Raw genomic sequence first — 20,260 nt, forward strand, 5'->3', positions numbered from 1 at the left:
TGCCATCTGTGCAGTGTGGCTGCAAGGGAGAGAAACCTTTCCAAGTGAGCCAACAAGAACTTAGTTAAGGTGCATTTGATTGATTTGAGTCTCAGGCTAAGCTGAGAATACAAAGCAAAGCTTTCTGTAAGTAGTGTGGTGTTAAGGTGTCAGAGCTGCTTAAGTAAGTAGACTTCCTGCAATTAATTTTGGTCCTTTCAGGTAACCTCATCTTAGCTCACAGGAACACCTGCAGGCACACTGGCAGGTAGGAGTAATGAAAAAGGGCTTCTGTCTGTTTTCTGAGCATGAGACAAAATACTGAATAAGGAGATTTCCAAAGATACATGAGGCAGTGGGTTACTAGCCCCTGAGGGAAATCAAGGTTGTTATTTGCCATTTCTGAAGTTGCAGTCATGTCTTGCCTTGGCCTTCCCCTCCCACCACCCCTCCTTTGCCATATTATTTAGGAAAAAAAAGCAGAGCGTTTGTGTACATCCACATTTTAGGTGAAGTTTTGTCACTCCTTAACTTCAGTTTTTAAGGGATATAGTCTGTATTGAACATTGGTTACTGATGGGCATCTCATATGGAGAGGAAAACTAAACATGTACTTTGAGGAAGGCAGAGAAGGAGCAGGGGTGAAACAGCACAGAGAAGACACAGATCCTAATCTGAATAGGGTTGAACAGAAAGAGCAGCTGAGAACAACTAAAGTATATTCGTTGTTGACCTAATTGTCCAACCAAAGAGCAACAAGAGCTGAGTACTTCTAGCAGTGTTCCCACCCTAGGGGAAATGTTTAGAGTGAAGGGAACTAAGATGGGACTAACAAGTGGTTGGTCAATTAGCACTTGCCATTAAGTCAGTCTATTAAATGTAAAAATTTATCTTAATTATCCAAATTGTACTATGTCTACTAACAGCAATGTTTAGCTAGTAAGCAGATAGCCACTATGTAATACCTAAGCGTCTGTTCGATCTGCTGAGAAAAGAAGAAAAATTTGTGGAGTGAAAAGTACTCCACAAAGGAGGTGCAAGAGAGCTGTGCCCCAGTGATGGTTCTCTTTGCTTTAATACCAACATGTTACTTCTTGTACCTATTTTCACTACTCGCTGGCAGGGAAGATAGGAGATCTAAGCTGCGCGCAGCTTCTCAGCATAACTAGGAAAGCTGGAATGAGCTTATCACTTGCTGGAATTTACCACGAGCACTTTATCACTCCTGTGGCCGTCGTGATAGGGACAGAGAGCAGAGGTGTCCAAGGGCAGCCTCAATCCTGAAGGTCTGTGGCAGAAGCATTGTTGGATTGAGGGGCGGCAGGATTTCCACTGCCAGCATTTACAAGCCATGTACCTTTTCCTTAGAAGGGATAAAAAAAAAAGGATGCTGTGGCCAAGGGGAGGAATTTTATGGTTTTCAGTAAATTTCATGGTGAGACACCTGGGACCTGTGCCAGCAATACATGTTCTGCTAATTCTGGCATCCATGAAGTGACAGGGATAGTTCAAGTGGAGTAAGTACAGAAACAGAGACGCTGGATTATAAAGCATCACAGAGAAAGGCTGTGTTGTCTTCCTGATGTGACTCTGACTCATGTTGTTATCCATTTTAGGACCTGCTGCCGCTGCGCCCTCGCTGGTGTCTTTTTCTGCTGGACTCACCCAGAAGCCTTTCTCCAGTGACGTTGGGGTGGTTCATTTTAACAAAGTGCTTGTGAATGACGGGGACTATTATAACCCAAATACAGGTAATGGCCAAAGAATGGACCCACAGAGATGCCAGACGGGCAGTAGCTTGGGTTACCAGTGGTTGATGCTATCTCAGGCCTTGCTGGCACATTGGACAAAAAAAATAAGTCAATCTAAACCAGACACATGAGGTTAAAAGCTTCCTGTGGTTGTGGCAGATGTGCCCAGCCATACTGAGGCCCGGCTCACCACTGCCTCTGCTCTGCCTGCACAGCTGGCTGTGCTCCCCACCCCACCTTTGGCCAGGTGAGCTCAGGGAACAGAGGTGATGTTCCTTGCTACACCGCTTTGCTGCAGCTTGGCCAGCTGGGTCACCCAAGGGAGAGGAGGGAGGGAGGCGATGGGTACAGCCTCTCCAATGACGGTAACTACCAGCTGCCTCCTTCTCAAGCAAAGTGTCATGTCACTCGAGGGTGTCAGGTGTGCCTTCACCTTCTGGGGACATGCACAGCGTGCAGGTGCCTGTCACCTCTTCACCCAGCTCTGAGTTAGCTGAGAAGGTTTCCAGATGTGGACAGGACCTGCTGATGTCCTGCAGGACTGGTGGGCAGCAACCCTTTGCCTTTGTGACTGCTGTCATTTGGTCAGCTGCCCAGGCCAACCTTATCACTGTTATCTGTAGGTAGCGATGAGTAACCCACGTCACTTTACGTTTGTCGTGGTGCTTTTGAGAGCTCAGGTCTCTCCATTTTGAGTAACTCTCTTCTGCAGGCATCTTCACATCACCCTACGAAGGGCGCTACCTGATCACCGCTGTGCTGGCCCCAGAGAGGGATGAGTATGTGGAAGCGGTGCTGTCTGTGTCCAACGCGAGCGTGGCTCAGCTCCACACGGCCGGGTACAGAAGGGAACTGCTGGAGTACCACAAACCCTACTCGGGGAAACGGACCTGTGGTGGTCCTGGGACCTTCCACCTTGTTCTTCACCTCAAAGCAGGAGATGAAGTGAACGTCGTCGTGACAGGAGGCAAACTGGCCTACACAGACTCTGACGAAATGTACTCCACGTTTAGTGGAGTTCTCCTTTATCCTTCCATTTCTCATGTTTAGGTTTATCTTCAACAGGAGAGAAGGGTAAGATATTCAGAAGAAATTAAGTGTAATAAAATTCAAAGCTTTAATATATTCAGTTTATATATTTGATTTCAGTGGTGGGTTTATAGTCTATACTGAGACCTGTTCCTTGTCCCCTGTTTCCAGAGGTAGCTACAAAAGACTTGTTTCTGTAGCTAAATTAACTCTTCCCCAAGCCCTTGTTTACTTGTACAGGCAGAACAACTGTTTAAACATCAAATATGTTCTCCATAGATACTTCTCCACTATGCTCTTGCTATTCCCCATTAAATTGCCTTTGCAGTCTTCTCCCTAGTTTATCAAGCTGTCCCTAGTGTACCAAAGTTTACATCTTTGCTGAAGTTTACAGCTGTGCTCAGCTATTTTCGTGTTTTCAGTAAAGCAGGGGCAACATAGCGAGATTGTATTAGATTGTATTGGTCATGATTGATGACTTCTCGGTCCTTGTGTTATTTAATAATGTGTTGGGTCAAGTGCATTCGTGTGAACAATTTGTTCAAAGCAGTTTTAACCATGGTGGTGCAAAGCCAAACGACAGTCATCTGCATCAGTTTTTGTTTTTACCATTAAGGGCCAAAAGCGGTGCTAAGAGACGAGCGGCTCATTCCAGCCAAGTGGGAGCAGCTGTGCAGGGAGAAACTTGCCTCAGCTTTTCACTGGGCAGACGTGAGTGCAAGGTGCAGTTGCTGCTACTGAAAGATTTAGAACACTTACTTTCAATTGATACGGTAAAAAAGATGATCAGTCAAGCCTGGTGGTCTTGAAATTAAAGCTTGCTTCTTGGAATGAATAAAACAGGTTAGAAAATATCTGAATTGTCTGCGCTTAGCTAGAAAAACGGTAATTTTGAAAAGTTTAAAAAATTTTCCAGAGTTTTTCTCTGGCACTCCTATAGTATTTGCATTAACAAGGAAGTCTTATGCTTTTTTTGCATTGTAGAAGACAAATCAGAGGAAAAACTGTTGTTACAGGAAAATAGCCTTATTTTAGCCAGTACTGTCAAATGCACAAACCAACCACCTGCACTGAGTCTTGGTTGCAGCAGCTTCCTGCATCTGTGCTTTTGAGTGAGGTTTAACACTCAGCATCTGCTTATATGGATGAAGCAACTTTCTTAGCTTAAACGCATAAACACATTCGGGGCAGTAGTATTTTAGTGTTTTATTTCTCATACTAGACACTTCACCTCTCAGTGGAGGTAAAAAATGTGTTTTGGCTCTTTAGAGTTAGTGTTCTCTTTCATGACTAAAAAAAAAAATCCAGCCGTGCTTTACTGAGAGCAGGACTGTTCAGCTGTCACTTATATATTGTTATATAAACTGGTCCTTTTTGCTCTGAATAGAGTTGTATTTATCATAGTGGTTTGTGTAGTGTATTTTCCTTCAACAACTCCAGCTGTCTGTAGCCTCAGAACAAAGAATTCCTGTAGGTGAAGGAAGAACTCCCCGTGCTGTAAGCAGCACAGTATGGTTTAGCTGAAGCCCTTCCCTTCTGAGGAGGTCAGATGAAGACTTACGCCTTTGTTGCTCAGTTTTGGAATAGATACTCTCTCATAACTCTGTTTCCAGGCAATGAGATGGGGCCTTCCCACAACAAACTGACACATCCTGGAAGTTGAGCTGCTTTTGAGAAAAGCAGGTGGAAAAAAGCTTGCTTTCCCCGGAGGAACTCTGAGCCAGTCCCTGTGCAGCTCTGGGTTGCACTGGGGGAGTTGTGAGCACGGGAAGGAAATCGCGAGTGAAGTTTTGAAGCACCTGGTTTAGGAAGGTCTCTTGGCACTTGATTTTCAGAAATGACGGTGTTACCGATAAGCAGAAGCTAGGCCTGGGTGTGTTTTGTAGCAGGAAGGCTGTTTCTGGAAGAGCGGCGTTATTCAGTAGCCAAAGACGTTCAGTGAACTTGCACTTCACAGTGTGATAGAGGGACCCACCCCGTCTCATTTCCCTGCACTTATGTCTTGACCCATGCCGGAGCGTGAGGCCACGTGCTTGTTCAAGAGGCACTTAGTTTTCTTCTGTCTTAAATCAACAGCCCCCTTCTGTCCCATGCCTTTCTGGGTCTCAAAACTGAAGGGGCAGACAGGAAAGACTGTTTTTTGCATTTTCAAAAGCCAGTTACATCAAGCACTTTTTTTTTTTCTTTAAACATAGCTTCTTGTTATGTACAAAAGTCAAAGAGGCACTTTTCCTTTTAGGATATTTTTCACTCTCAAGAAAACTGTATTCTCTAAGAAGTTGGCTCCAGACTTATGTATGACTCAAGTATTGTTAGATTATTGTTGCCTGTTCTAAAAATGACTCATAGAAACAAACAAAATGAGCTGAGTGCTTAGGGAGGCCTAGCTGGCAAACACAACCTATTTTCCCCCCACCCTCCTCCAAGTAAGACATTTTTAAGAATCAGCAGTGCAAGAGTTGCAAAAGTTCTGTCATCTAGTTCTTGTCTTAACCACTTCCATAGATTTCTAAGTCCAAGCCACAAATCTTCACCAGCCCATTTCTGCTCCTTGGACAGGGTTGTCTTCTACCAGAAAGTTTCTCCTGGTACACAGGATCTGCTGCTGCCAGTGCTGAGATTGTTCAAGCCCTCAAGTTCAGCAGAACGTGTATCTGTGCACAGGTATAAAGTATTCCCAAAACTATGCCACAGCAGGGCCCAATCTCAGTGGCAGATTTTTGAGGACACCTTTTAGAACTTCTAGGGATAGTTTCCAATCCACTATTCCTAGCAGTGTGGTGGCAAAAGCTATGACCTTTGATAATGTCTTAGATTCCTGCTTTTGTTGAAGGAAGACTTGGCCCTTCATTTCCGCTTCCTTGGTAATTGCTGTAATCAGGGTAGATGGCTTGGTTCCTCCTGGTGAAGTTATTTTCCTGGAGCTTACAGGGTGGAATATTCACACAGCTAGGGAGACCACAATGCTGTAGCCCCTGAGTAGCAAACAGATGGGAGAACTTGAATCCCAGTCTCTGCTTCAGTGAGTGCATGAATGAAACACGCATTAAAGCAGCAGCTGGAAGAGACTCAAGCACAGACGTACTCATGGGCCCCCTGAGGGTTTGCTCCATACAGAACAGCTCAGCTTCAAAGGAAGGAGCAAGAGCCCTGCTCTAGAATACCCTGAACCCACTGACAAAGCCTTTACATCTTTGGTGAGAATCAGCAGCAGAACAAGGAAGTACCTGCACTAAAAGGAAGATTTCACACTGTTCCTCATTTGACTGCCACATCCAAGAGCACCCACAAAGCTCAAACAGGAAGCATCTGTTAACCAAGAAACCCTCAAAAAAAATTAATCCTGTAGGTGGGAGCTCTAAGGCAGCTATGCTGCCTGTTTCATAAATCACAGCGCTGCCTTGTAGATCTGTTTTATAGGTAGCTTTGTAATGCAGCATACAGGGATCATGGGATTCTTAGGCAAAACACTGTTGTGCCAGGTGCTCCCATTTCACATCAAAAGAGGACGAAAAACAAACCATACAAGGTGAAGCTGTACAGACATGTGTCTGACAGCCCGTTAGCCAGGCATGAGCAACCTGAGCTGGTTGAAGATGGCCCTGCTCAGTACAGGGGGGTTGGACTAGATGACCTTTGAAAGTCCTTTCCAACCCAAACTATTCTACTCCATCATACTAATGTGATGTCTCAGGGACTGTCAAAATATCGAACCAAACAGAGTCCCCAAGGCAGCATCCCTTGCGATAGAAATAAATTTCCACAGCCAGGTCATTAACAGCAGAACACCTGGAGAACATGCCAGCATGCTGCCAGCCAGCAAGACACTGGCCAAACATGGAAAGTGTATCCTAGAACAGGTATGGGGAAAGGCTACAAAGCAACTTATAAATTGGTCCTGTCCCCAGGAAAGCTTGCTTGGAGCAAAGCAGGAATGACAATTTTCACCACAAAATACACACAAAAAACTACCTCATTATTTTAATTTGCTATTAAGACTTCAGGAACAGTGGAGATATTTCTATATTGACCACTAAAAGCAATGATGATTTTCTGTGGTATTCCACCATGTATCCTTTCAGTGGACCCCAGGTTACTTGCAGCAGCTTTGTGCAGTTTAGCTGAGAGACTCTAATCAGCTTGGTGAAGCCAACCAGCCATTCAAGAAAAATTTGGAATAGGAAAGAGAGCGAGCTGTAACTGGAAAGCATAGGAAGGCAACTGGAAATAAAAATGCCCCTCACCACCCCATGCAGTTTTAAAATGCACTGGGAATGCAAGACAAAGGGCTCCCCAGCTGCAACCACGAGATTAAAATCCAGATTGAATTGTTTCCAGAGGATACATTGTGCATTTCAAAGTGAGTTTTATCTGCTGAATAAGTCAGTCCTTAGGTTATGGCACGGTAGTAGATACAGATCTATTTCACCGAACTCCAAATGCATTTACAGTCTTAGTGTGGAGATGGGAGGAATGTGCCACTGTCCACTTAAGCTGGAGCAAAGTAACGCACTGGCTGCTCGTTGCTCCCAGGTACTGGCAAGGAGTTCGAATTGTCAAGTTACCAGGAACACCTGGGAGCTGCATCCTGTCATCACAAGACAGGCTTGCACTGGAGCAAGCACCAACCTTCCTGCAACATACCCTGCAGGTGTGAGAAAGATGCAGAACAGCTCTGCCAATTCTTCATATGTGATGTGAGACTTCAAAGAACATCCTGTAACATGTTACTGCATAAACAGGTTTTGGCATTTATCAATTTTTGCTATCTTGATTGTGAAAAAAAAAAAAAAAAGGAATATTAAGTTTTCAGCAAAGAACAGCACATCTGAGAGCATGCTTTATGTATGCATGTGTATACATATACTCATGTATAGAGAGAGTAATACCCAGGAGCATGAAGAAAACTCTGATGGAAAACTGCAGATATGTCCAAATAAAGCCTACCTGTTGTGCGATGTCTTGATGCTCTTTCACTTCCAAGTGAACAAACCAAATGTAAGGCATAATTCTTGCTCTCTCCTCCACCACCTTTAAAACTGCAGTTTTTGACTTTTAACTCAAGCTTGCCTGTGTATTTTTGTCTGTTCAGTATCAAGCACTGTTACATATGCTTTGGTACACAAAGTTCTGCCAATACAATTCTTGCCCATCTTAGTTGCTCGTTCAGTGCCCTGATTTCTGGCTTTCAGTTGGAAGGGACCTACAGTGATGATCTCATCCAATCACCTGACCAATCCACGTCTGACCAAAAGTTGAAGCAAATTATTAAGGCCACTGTCCAAATGCCTCTTAAACACTGACAGGGATGGTCGTTGCCCACCTCTCTAGGAAGCCTGTTCCAGTGTTTGACCACCCTCTCAGTAAATAAATGCTTCCAAATGTCCAGTCTGAACCTCCCCTGGTGCAGCCTTTAACCATGTTCTATCACTGGAGCCCAGGGAGAAGAGCTCAGCACCTCCCTCTCCATGTCCCCTTCTCAGGAAGCTTCAGAGAGCCATGAGGTCATCCCTCACCGTCCATTTCTCCAAACTAGACAAGCCCAAAGTCCCCAGCTGCTCCTCAGAGGACATTCCTTCCAGACCTTGCACCAGCTTTATTGCCCTCCTCTGAACATGTTCAAGGATTTGCACACCCTTGCCCCAAGCTGCACATAGTACTCAATGCAAGACTGCGCCAACGCTGAATACAGCAGGATAACCACCTTTTCTGACCAGCTGGTGATGCCGTGTTTGATGCACCCCAGGATGGGGTTTGCTCTCCAGGCTGCCAGGGCACAGACTGGTGGCTCATGTTGAGCAGCACCCCCAGGTCCCTTTCTGCAGGGCAGATCTCCAGCCACTCCTCTCCTTGTTTATACTTGTGCTGGGCATTACTCCATCCCAGGCACAGCATCTGTCATTTGTTCCTGTTAAATTTCATGCCATTGATAACTGCCTGATGCGCCAATCTATCTAGATCCCTCTGCAAGGCCTCTTGGCTCTCAGGAGAGTCAACAGTACCTCCCAATTTGGTATAATAAGCAAACTTGCTCATGGCGCATTCAACTTCCGCATCCAGACAGCTGATAAAAATCCTGAACAAAATTGAAACCCAATGAACAGTGCTGCTGACCGGTCACCAACCAGATGTTGCCCCATTCACCACAACACTTTAAGCTGAACAGTTCAGGCTGAGTATCGTATTCTCACCAGAACATGTGTGCATGAAGTAGCAGAAGTGTGGAACATGAGATTACAGAATAGCGAGGTAGAAAGGAGAAGGAAAAGGAGAAAGCAGGGAAGGACTGGAACAAAAGAACCAACTATGAAGAAAATTAGGTGCACCAGCTCTCAGCGCTGAGGGGGAGAACAGCAGCCACCCAGTCCTTAGAGTAAAATTCAGATGAATTCAGACTAAAGATGAGTATTCAAGTCAAAACTGTGTCTATCTGGCATCCTTTCTTACAAGGAAGGGCTTCTTGTAGCACTCCCAAGGAGATGGCATAGCATCACTTGTAATTATCCCACTGATAGTTGTGTCTCAAGTACTAAACATGAAAGCCACTAACACAAGTACTCGCTTTTGTGCGTCTCAACATCTGTTCTCCCATGGAGCCACGTTGCTCCCACCACACACCAGCCTGTGGCCGCAGCCCAGGCCATTAACCACTTTGGCTATGAAGAAAAATACTCTACCAGCCTGTAGTGCTAGAGCCTTTCTTGCTGTTCTTTGCTGCAGCTCCCTGCATGATTAGAGAGGTCTTGGTCATCTCTGGTGTGGGGTAGAAACATCACTGTGGTTTTATTAATTTGTTTCGGGCAAGGGAAGAGGAGAAAAAGCAAAGGGTATCATCAGGCTTAGAAAACACGTTGCACAACAGTGGCCACCCTGCCAGACAGGAGACCCTGACAAGCCCTTGCTGTGCCCCACAGTGAAACCTCCAGAAGCTCTGAACTGTCCCCTGCCCAGAACACCCTTCTGCGCAGCTGGCTGCCTCACAGCTTGGCTCACCCCTGGTCCCAGAGCTCGGCCAGCAGCTGAAAGCGGGAGCACACACGTGCTTCCCAACCAGGATGGTGCGGGCTGCACACACAGCAGGGCCCTCAGTGCACGAACTGCGTGACGGAACTCTATAAACAGTGTCCTGCACACACACAGGAAAGCACTTGCTCTTGGAAACAGAGATTCTTTGTTTCTATTCTTTACACACCTAAGACCATTGCTCCAAGACAGAAAAAAATCCATCCACTGAGAACAAGATTACGCCATCAGGAGTCCACTAGGGTACAAAGGACATGAGAGGAACACTACCACCTCAGAAATGGTTTTTGCAACAGATGGGAATATATGGCATACATAGGAAATGCTGCCCTGCTGTCGGCGCTGGCACAGTTGCTCACCGCACACAACAAACAAGTACTGAGACCTGGGTGTGAAAGAAAGATGGGCAGTGAAGAGTGCGGTGTGAGGACTGAAGCGCCCCAGCTGTGAGAAGGGTGCGTCATGTGAGCAGCATTGCAGGGGATGCCCAACAGAAAGGGAGGATCAAAAGGCACAACACCCTTTACACTTTTCACACAGATCGGTCACACTTTTACACATGGCTGAAACAGCTGGATTTTCTATGGTAAGCTGCTAGTTAGTTGCATTTACCAAAACCAGCAAGAGTCTAGGAACAATAAGTTTCTACTGAAAGCTTGAGGCCCCTTTTTCATTATGGTCTCACAATAATTGCCTCAAGCAATTTCACAGCTGTCGGGAAAGACAATACTCCTGTCCTTAAAAAGTAAACTTGAGTGGAATCGGGACAAAACTCCAAATTAGGGCAGATTTGGAAGGGCTCAAAGTATACCATTACAAGATTTTCTTCAAGGCAGCTTGTGTATTCCCAAGTCATGCATCTGTAACTTGATTTTCTATATTATTAATGCATGTTTGCTCTTCATTATAGTTGCAACCCAATATTGGTACTGGCACACTATGGAAGTTCGATAACAGCAATTATTTAGCAGTTGTATAAATACTCTGAAAAAAATAAACCAAGTACAAGAGAAAACAAAGGTATCATAGTCCTCAGAACAGCAACTTGAATTCCACATAAAATATGAATACAATTGAAATAAACCCACATTTACTAAATTAGCTATACAAGAATGGAATCCCCAAGTACAAATTGAAGAAACCTATTAGTTTAAGCTTGTTTATTGTGATAACATTGTTCTGAACATCCATAAACATTGCACTGAAGTGTGGGTTACTGTACCCAAGATAGTCCAGTCTTAACAAAAACCACTGTATTGGTATATCACAGATTTGACTATTTTAAACACACTACCTTATTAGTGATTGGGTTGTTTAACAATCAAGTATTTCACATCTTCAGCATAAAAACGAAACAAATGATTGAAGAGAGTTTTCCCACCCTCAAAATAAACCAGCATTTTAACTTTCATCTGGAAGTAATTAACACTGTATAAAAAATTCAAAACAACAATTCCATTCTATTCAGCAGAATTTAACTTTGGAAACTAAAACTTCTTCAGGCAAAAGTGACACTTAAAGGCATCTCAAATTCCTTATGTATTTTTGATGTTTCATTATTAATTACCATTACAGTAATTTGAACAACTTGCATTCATACGAGAGCATTTTCTAGAAGACTTGTATGAAATATTAACATGAAATCTCATCTCTTTTGTCTTCACCATAAGCGGATTCAGAGTTTGCTTCATAAGTTCCATAACAGAGTTGACACAAGTGTTAAAACTTTTCCAGTTGAAAAATAAAAAGTTTTAGAAGGAGTATACCAATGACAGGAAGCTAAGGATACACGAGCCAAGATTGCACATGCCATTGTGTACTCTTAGGGGTGAGCGCCCAACCTTTTGAAGTACAAACATGCTTGGTACAGAAAATAAAAATCCAGAAATGTGTACCACTGAAGTTACTGATCTTTATATCGTTCTAGAAATGGGTAATGTCCAAGTCACTGACAAGTTTTGAATTGCAATATTCCTTATGTACTCCCAGATAAGTATCATTGACTCAGCCTCTGACACGGTTCCAACGCTAAGAGGATCTGCATCTTCAACAACACAGTCTTAACAGGGGTGTGTGTGCGCCTACAGACACACACACTTAGAAGTTCCTCTTTCACAGAAAGAATGATTTAGCTTGCGCTAATTTTAAATAAGTACATCACAGCTTGTTCTCAGACATTAGTTTCAGGCCACTTCTCTCAACTAAGGTAACAAAAGCCAGGCCAATGCATAATTCTTATTTACTCCACTTTATATTAATATTGCAGCACAAGCCTACAGGTTTGATAGTAATGAGATATCTTTTCTAAAGTGCCCAGCAGTCCAAATTCCATTGGTATGCAGTGACAGGTACACTGACCCCATATTCTGTCCCAAAACAGGTTTAACAAGCAATCTGAAAAGCTTCAAATACAAGCCAGGTTTAGAAAAGAAAAACAAAACAAAAACCTCACCTTACTCATATCAGAAATACTCAAGAACACCTTTACATTTTACTAATAAACCAAAACTGTAGCTGTTATAGAGCAAAAAAAGCAAAATTTTAAGCTAAGCAACTTTTTGGGCATCTCTATAATGCAAAGTAATAGGTCAGCAGAATGAGGAGCTCCCTACAACCGTACAACCCCCACATCCATACCAGCTTAAAGTATATGCATTTGGAGATATACTTGATACTATTTTTCCACGCTGCTCATTTACTCAAGTCACCACCTTAAACATCCACAGCTTATCTTTATGACAATCTGAAAAAAAATAATGGAATGGAAGAAAAAAATTAACCAAGTTTAAAAAAAAAAACCAACAAACAAAACAAACCAACTATATCAACCGAGAAAGATACAGCCAAACCTTGGCCACCAAGAATAAGTTGAGCATGGTAAAGAAAATTTTGACATCCACAAAGGACTTTTTCAGGAAAGGCAGCTTCAATCCCTTTATGTAAGATAAAGTCTTCAGATAGAATATTTCATCTTGTAATTAAAAATACTTTGTCATGTTGGATTCTTATTTATTTTGAAGTCTTAAAGTGACTTAAAAGCTCAAATCCCATTGATATTCAAAGCACTTGGTGATCATGAAAATTTCAGCTTCTAATGAAAGTTATGGAATAAAAGGAACAAAAAATAAAAAAAAAAATACATGGAATGATGTTTGTAAGCTTCTGACAGTAAAAAACCAAAAGCAACATGAGCAAAATATCCTTTGAGTTGCACCCTGTGAAATCTACTGGAATACTGAGTAATTGTTGACAAGACCACAAATCTGCTGAAACAGTCACAGAAAGTATCATTCTCTCTGTACAAGAGCAAGGATGCCTTTCAGTTCAGTGACACGCATGGCACACTGTGACAGACAGGTGTGTTTTCTTTCCCACTCTAACACTCCTACTTCGAAAGACAGTTTCATGCTGATTTTACATGCCCCCACTCTTTCTTTAATATCTTACAAACACAGGAATACACTACAAAAAAGTCATCTCATTTATATAGTAATGTAAAAGCTATCTCCCCCCAAGCAGTTCACCAGCTCTCTAGCGTTAGCTGGTGTTAACCTGAACTGTGGGTTAAGACACTCAGCCTGATAAAGAAAATATTCCTGGAGAGGGGGTGTAAAACCCTGTTTTGCAGCTAGTGAGACACAGAGCTCCTCAGCTACATTCAGCCCAAGTAAGGAGAAGGGCCTGCCCAAGGCGTTTCTGAGAAAAGCAGCCCCAGCATAGGCACCACAGCAGGCAGAACACTGGGTAGCAGGTACCAATGCCTTCTGAAGATCACTCACGCTTCCCTGCAGACCTCCCTGTCCCCACCGGGAGTGGTGTGTGGGGGAGAGCTTGCCCTGGAGCCTGGCGGAAATTCTGGATGTTGCCCCAGAAGGATGTTTAGTGCATGGCCCCAGGAACTTGCTTAAGGAGTGACAGAAAAGACTATGTGCCCAGAAAGCCCAGAACTGATGTTGAAATGACTGCATTCCTTAAGCCCTCTGGGCTGGTGGAATGATACATTCTCACCATAGATTTGTCCAAAGGAGGTTAAAGTCACTAACTCAAAAAACCAGAACTACCTTTGCCTTCAAGTATTTTTGGAGAGAGAAACACTAGCTGCTTTCACAGTTGATAAATACTAGACTTGGAATGCAATTTGTTCACAAGCTTGGATCCTAACCTGAGGAATGACCAGCCTAATGTTTATGAATAACCCAAAACTTAGAAAGAAAAAAGAAAAAGGAAAAAAGAAAAAAAAGAAATTATTCTGCCCTGCAGCATTTAACCATTCTCATACCTGGAATCTCACTATTGAGCTGCATTTCCTTCCAGATACCAAAAACCTGCAATACAGAATTCTGGAAAGACCTGCAGTAGACAATTAAAAAATTAAATACATAGTTTTTTTAGTATTACAATTCCCTGAATATAATCTGTACATACGTTTTACTGGCCTACACAGCATACACACATATGCATCATCTCTGTGTTGAAAAAGGAAATAAAAATGCCAGCTCCCCAACTCTTACAGAAATGTTCAAGATTCTCCTCGATGGAAATTTAACACATTTAAGCATTTTATGTAAAAAAAGTAATAAACAGAGTTAGAGTGTGAATTGTACAAGTACAGACTTGTACGTGTAACAAAAGGCGTATTTACATTTGAAGAGGAATTTTGTGTCTTCAGAGTCTGTCAGGCTAGTAAAGTCTCCACATTTTCTGTATTCTAGCTGAGAAAGAGCACACTGGTCTTCGGTTCTGGCTCTTTTTAAAAAATGGCCTAATTGCCCATCTGAACTTTAGACCATGTTTTTAATTAATAGGTCTGACATTCTATTTGGCAGTTTCCATACACTTTTTGGCTTCATTTTAGAAAATACACTATTAAGACTAATTAAAAAAAAATAATCTATGTTTACAATAAGGTCTGCATTGATGAAAATGCAAAGTCGCAGTTTACCTCAGCATTTAGTTGCCCTGAAGCACTTGGGTACCAGGACCATCAATGACAGGCCAATCTCAAGTGCCTTAGCACACGTATATGAAGACAAGCAATAAAGAAACAAACAAACCAATCAACACCACACACAAAAAATAACAGACAGTAGCTTTTTCTTTGTTTTAAACCAATAAAGTGATTTCTTTAGTAAGACTTATGGTACCAGTATATAAATTAGCATCTTTGTTAAGAAAGTTCTTCACATTTAAACTGAAGTTGAGTAGCTGAATACGAAATTCCAACTCTGGGTGAGACTTATGTTTCAGATCAGGTCGTCCATGTTCAGGTCAGGAAGAGGCTCTCTCCAATAGCAAAAGGAGCTGAATTCTGGGCATGGAAATGCAGAACTCTGTTCTTTATTAAGCAATGGGAACACATGTTCCACGAGTTCACTTAGTCTGTAATACCTATATTAAAAAAAAAGAAGAAAGACCATTATTTAACAGTCTAGTCACTGTTCAGCTGTAGCCAAAAGGAGCTTTAGAAGTCTAGACCAGAAAGGTATAGTCACATAAGGCAGCACTACTGCAGAAGCTATTTTCAATTTTATTTCACTAATTTACTTTTCTTTCTGAAAAGTTCTGGTTAAGTATCCAAAGCTGTAAGTCTCTGGCAAGTAAGACTTTCATATGTTGTATGTAACAGGAGATTGAATCATGGTCACAATTGCAATTATTTTGTAATCTCACTCCTAAATACTTTCTTTAGCTGAAATAACAAAAAATGATCTTACGAAGATTTGTTTCCCTTAGTCCGTTCTTGGATCAGTTCACCCTTTGGATTCACAGTAAATATTCTGCAGTCTGGAACTCCCACTTGCATGTATGCATATACATCCTGCAGAAAGCATGAACAAAAGCACATGCTTCAAAATTTCCTTATTGAATGTTACATAACAAACAATTCCTTGAAGGAATGAGAAAAGGTGATCCAAAAAGGGTACAGTAAAACTTCCCCTTAAGAAAAAAGCCCACAAACAAAACCAACCAAACAAAAAACTTTACCACACCATAACAAAACATTCCCCCGCTCCCAGTCCCTTAATTCCTGTTCCTGAGCCTGGGACCACAAACATGCAAAAAATCTATACCATCAAATACTATTCTTTATGACAATATTCCTCTCTCTCTAGCTCAATTACAATAGCATTTATCTGCAGAGAAAATACAGGAACCATATGACAGGAAAAGGGATTCGAGACTGAGGAGCATTGAATTAACACCCTTAGGTTATAAAGCTGTCAAAAATGCTGAAAAATAATACGAGAGGTGGCACATATTTAATAACATCCTGACAACACTAACACATCTTTGTAACCTTTCTCATATAAGCAGTTCTGGCAGCTTTTATTTAAGGTATCTGCATGTGGATTTTCCTGACCAAACCCATAAAAGCATCAGTGTCCCATTTCCTTATTCAAATTTAAATAGACACAAAAAGAAGGGCCTATTTCTTTTGCTTCCCATGTGCTTAATGCATTTTAACCTTGTAATTAGAAAGGGGCTACTTACATTGGGCCTGTTTCCAAAAGCAGCATAGAAAGGCTGTTTACTGGGAGCAAACAAATTCTTGATATCATTCAAACATTCAATTTTGAACTTTTCAGGCTTCTTTTCTATTACTTCCCTAAAATAAAATTTTAACAGTCAAATTCTAAATCGTTATTTGGTAGAGGGTGTCGTCCTTCCCCCATTTATCTGACATTTACATTCTCATTGCTTCCTGTTGCTAGCATTAATAGTATATAGACATCGGTCAGTAGTTTTCCAAGAATGATACAAGAGACAATAAAAACAGTACAACATTTGCTGTTTCCCAACATCCATGGTAAAAAGATAAGTGAATAACTTGTGCCTAGGCTAAGTAAATGGGATGAAATTCCTCATTGTGAACGCAGTTTGTGAATTGCTTTTATTGTAGATGACCATCTGAATCAGAAGACAGAATCAAGTATACATAAGGTTGTTACAACTCCTGCCTCTGACAAAAGAGTATAGAAGGCTCATTAATGACCTTAAGAGAAGTTGCTGCCATTGCTAGCCATGAATTAGTTGTTTTTACTAAACAGCAAGCAAAACCAAAAGACTTTTTCACTATTAGCTGTCCATCAAGAACAGGTAGACTGTGGCTGGTTCAAAAGACGACCTGAGTTGAATCACAGCAAAACTCCACATTGCTTTTTAAGTAGTCACGTATGTAGTACTCCAAATATCGCAAGATCATTTAGTATGACAGTCTATATTCCCCAGCTCTTTTTCTTTTCCCTCTATCTTGTGTAGTAGCACTGCACTACAATCCTTGCAGCTAGACTTGAAAAGACAAAATTGTACTGATACAAACAAAACTTAATAGTAATCAGTCATGGAGTAAAGAAGAATGATGAAAAGAGAAAATGAGCTGCTCTATGACTGATATTTTGGGTTTTGTAGCCACTTCTAACATGCCCACAGAAACAGAAGTATAGTACAAGTGAAATTCAGACAAAATCAATAGCTTATAAATGATTGCTAGAGGGACCTCAAGTCTCAGTAGCAAACTTAGCATAGAGTGGAATGTTTGGTCACAGCTGTAATGGTCAGCATCCCAGATCTTTTTCATCTGCTGCGTTCTCTGAGATGGGGAGGGAATGGACGTGTGAAATCCCATGTGCTTACCTATGAAAGGCAGAAAACAAACTGCTGGGGGACAACATGAGAGGGCCCCTAGGGAGAATTGTTCCTTTGTCATTGACCCAGTGCAGGTATCCTCTGGTCATATCTGCCATCCCAATGGCACGGGCGGAACAGTACAGAAACTTGTAGCCATTTCTAGAAAATAATTGTCATGTTAGTTCATACTCCTGCTGAAGACTTTCTTTGCAAATATAAGTATACAGTTACAGCAACATCCAGAGGCACAAGTTTAGGTATTGAATTGTTGCAATGTGTTGCACACACACATAGGAAAAGACTTTTCCACTGGTAAAAAATCTGCAAGGCACATAATAGCTTAAATACATGACTCAATCAAAACTGAGAAACAGGAAGTGCAAAAAGAACAGGGATGGCAATACTAAAATGACGCAACTAGATGGATTAGACTGTGTTTAAATAAGTGCCATGTTGGTTTTATCCAGCTTCTTTCAGACCACCTGTAAGATGATAGCAATGACTTAAATTATCTGCAGCACATAATACCGCATGCCAGATCTCTTGTCTTGGTTGTTGGATTTTTTCAGGTTGCTGGCAGAATTTGCAGTGCAGAGTGAAGGATGGATTCCAAGCTGCATTTGTCAAGCCCCTAAATTGTTCCTGCAGACATTGTATGTTCATCTTTTATACAGATTTGTACACAGTTACTGCCTCCACAAAAGGCCTGAGTGTTTATGTGTCTTTACAAAGATTTGATTCAATTTGGCAAATACTTGCAAACCCACTCTTCTATTATGCACTGAATACAGAACAACATTCAAGTTCTCTCTCATGGACTGCAAGGGGCCACAGATGAAACTTAGCTCTATGTGGCAAAGTGAAGGTCAATAAAAGACTCCAAGACCCAGTATTTTTCGGAAGAAAGACTACTAAATTTAAAAACAAAGCTAAAAGTTGATTATTTTAAGTGGATCATGAATTGTTTAACAGTTGATCATCCTGTATTCCTCAGTAGCAAGTATTATATTTCTGTCATCATTATACTTCTGAAAAACAGTTTGCTAAATGAAGGACCAAATTTGAAAGGGGGAAATACATAAGTTTGTTCTGCCCAAAGTTACTGGATGTAAATATTCTAAGGTTATATACCTCTTAGATGAACAGTACAGTTATAAGCACAGCACTTTTGAACTAAGCCAACTGCTGCGAGGGGGAAGTAATCTTTCCTCTCCTTCCTGCCCCCTCGTAGGTACAGGGGCTGCCTCTGCAGGTTCTTGCAGATCACAAGGTAAGTGTGATCAGTTGACTAACCCAGAGAAGGGATGGGGAAACTGCCGTTTTGCTGAATTACTTTTCTACTCTTTTACTGAACTGTATCAGCTTATGTCAGAAACACAACCAAGTGACAGAAAGTTTGAGCCAGGCCACCAACCTTTGTGGCAGTGGCAAGTTGTTCATTGGGCTTGTTTCAGAACATGAAATCTACTCGAAGGAGCATTCACTTGAGTTTTGTAGCAAACTTCTTAAAACACAAAGTATTTATGCATTGTAAGGATACTATTTAGGCTTGAACTTACACTGCACCATGTTTGTAATAGGCTCTATGATCAACCTGAGCTGGTGGAAACAGACATATGCATGACCAAGAAATTACTGATATTATGGTTCTCTTGTGTATTCACAATATTATGCACATTTTTTAAGAACTAAAATGCAGAATCAAACATTTGAGAAGGGAACCAGTAAAAGTGGTGGCTTCCACTCCTGTGAAGGTATATGTCTGGGGAAAACACTTTGTTTTGTTTGTGAATGATAGAAGTAGCTTGCTTCCCAACATTGAGACCAACAAATTCTAACAGATTGCATAATTATTAACAACAGTCCAGTTACCTGCCCGTTAATTCACAAATTCCAGAAAACCCTAATTGCTCCATAGCTCACATACTCACTCATTTATGGAATGATAGAGTTTTGCAATGCCCTGATGAGTCCAGTCCTTGCCAAACTGGGGGAGGATGTGTCCTAAAGCATCAGACCTAAAAGCAAAATCAGAGTTAGCCCATACTAAGTATATGAGTTTTGTTAAAGACAACCACTAACGAATATACAATTTGTAACGAGTATTTACAGAAATATCTCTGGAGAAGGTCCTAACCATTTCAAAAGAGAATTTGTAACCACTCCGGACAGAGCAATTAGTGGGGCCACACAGCACAAGTCAGCTTCCAAGTTAACCTGTGGTTGCTAAATCTGGAGAAGTCTCACTGAAAGGGCAAGTCATATGGTAATCATTGTTCTTTTAAAAGACCTCTTTTAGTTTGTTGTAAATTCAAGTACAAATAAAAATCAAAGCATCAAGTGTTTCTGATCACTGCTAATGAACATCCCTTAATAGTCTTCTTAAATCAAGTTTATCTTATTTTGAAAAGGATAGGATAAGCAAGATAAAAATATCAAAAGAAATTTTTAAAAAGCCAATGACACTTACTTGGTTATTGTTCCATCAATGTCTGATATGATGATTTTATCATTCCAGTTCCAGAGATATATTGTACCCGCACAACGACAAGTCCCTTGATATTGGGTTGTGATACTAAATACAACATCATTAGGGCCATCTCTGAGTTTCAACTTTGCCTTTAGAATAAATGAAAATAATTGAAAATGTAAGTTGCCCTCACTACAGAAATTTTAGAATTGTAAATGGCTGGTATATTCTACCTCATCTTATCTTGATTAACTCATCGAAAAGTGAACTATGGTTTAACACCGGCACAGTTTTGCTGGTAAAGTCTGTTTGGTTGTCTGAGTACATGTATTTTTCCATAGCTCCTGTATCTGCTCACAGCAGCACTGACTGCAGAGTT

The 20,260-nt window shown here is 41.5% G+C and overlaps 2 protein-coding genes across 5 annotated transcripts in view; one reads left to right on the forward strand and one right to left on the reverse strand.

Moving 5' to 3' along the window:
* Positions 1–7,717, forward strand: part of EMILIN2 (elastin microfibril interfacer 2) — a 38,479-nt gene extending 30,762 nt beyond the window's left edge. Inside the window, exons 7-9 of one of the 2 annotated variants that reach the window (XM_071804216.1) lie at positions 1,596–1,730; positions 2,443–2,804; positions 3,376–7,717. In XM_071804216.1, the coding sequence (XP_071660317.1) occupies positions 1,596–1,730; positions 2,443–2,780 (473 nt within the window). In that variant the 3' untranslated portion in view covers positions 2,781–2,804; positions 3,376–7,717. Of the gene's footprint in view, positions 1–1,595; positions 1,731–2,442 lie in introns of both variants that reach the window. The other variant, XM_065829985.2, reaches the window with a different exon arrangement.
* A 3,210-nt stretch (positions 7,718–10,927) lies between these two features.
* The window catches only part of LPIN2 (lipin 2), a 48,676-nt gene continuing 39,343 nt past the window's right edge, over positions 10,928–20,260 (reverse strand). For all 3 annotated transcript variants that reach the window (XM_065830999.2, XM_065831001.2, XM_065830998.2), the window contains exons 15-20: positions 19,882–20,030; positions 19,343–19,429; positions 17,418–17,570; positions 16,275–16,389; positions 15,497–15,600; positions 10,928–15,170 (exon numbers count right to left, since the gene is read on the reverse strand). In XM_065830999.2, coding sequence (XP_065687071.1) covers positions 15,026–15,170; positions 15,497–15,600; positions 16,275–16,389; positions 17,418–17,570; positions 19,343–19,429; positions 19,882–20,030 — 753 coding nt within the window. In that variant the 3' untranslated portion in view covers positions 10,928–15,025. The remainder of the gene's footprint in view (positions 15,171–15,496; positions 15,601–16,274; positions 16,390–17,417; positions 17,571–19,342; positions 19,430–19,881; positions 20,031–20,260) is intronic.

This window comes from Patagioenas fasciata, chromosome 2 (genome assembly GCF_037038585.1).
Source record: "Patagioenas fasciata isolate bPatFas1 chromosome 2, bPatFas1.hap1, whole genome shotgun sequence".
In the NCBI taxonomy this organism is placed as follows: Eukaryota; Metazoa; Chordata; class Aves; order Columbiformes; family Columbidae; genus Patagioenas; species Patagioenas fasciata.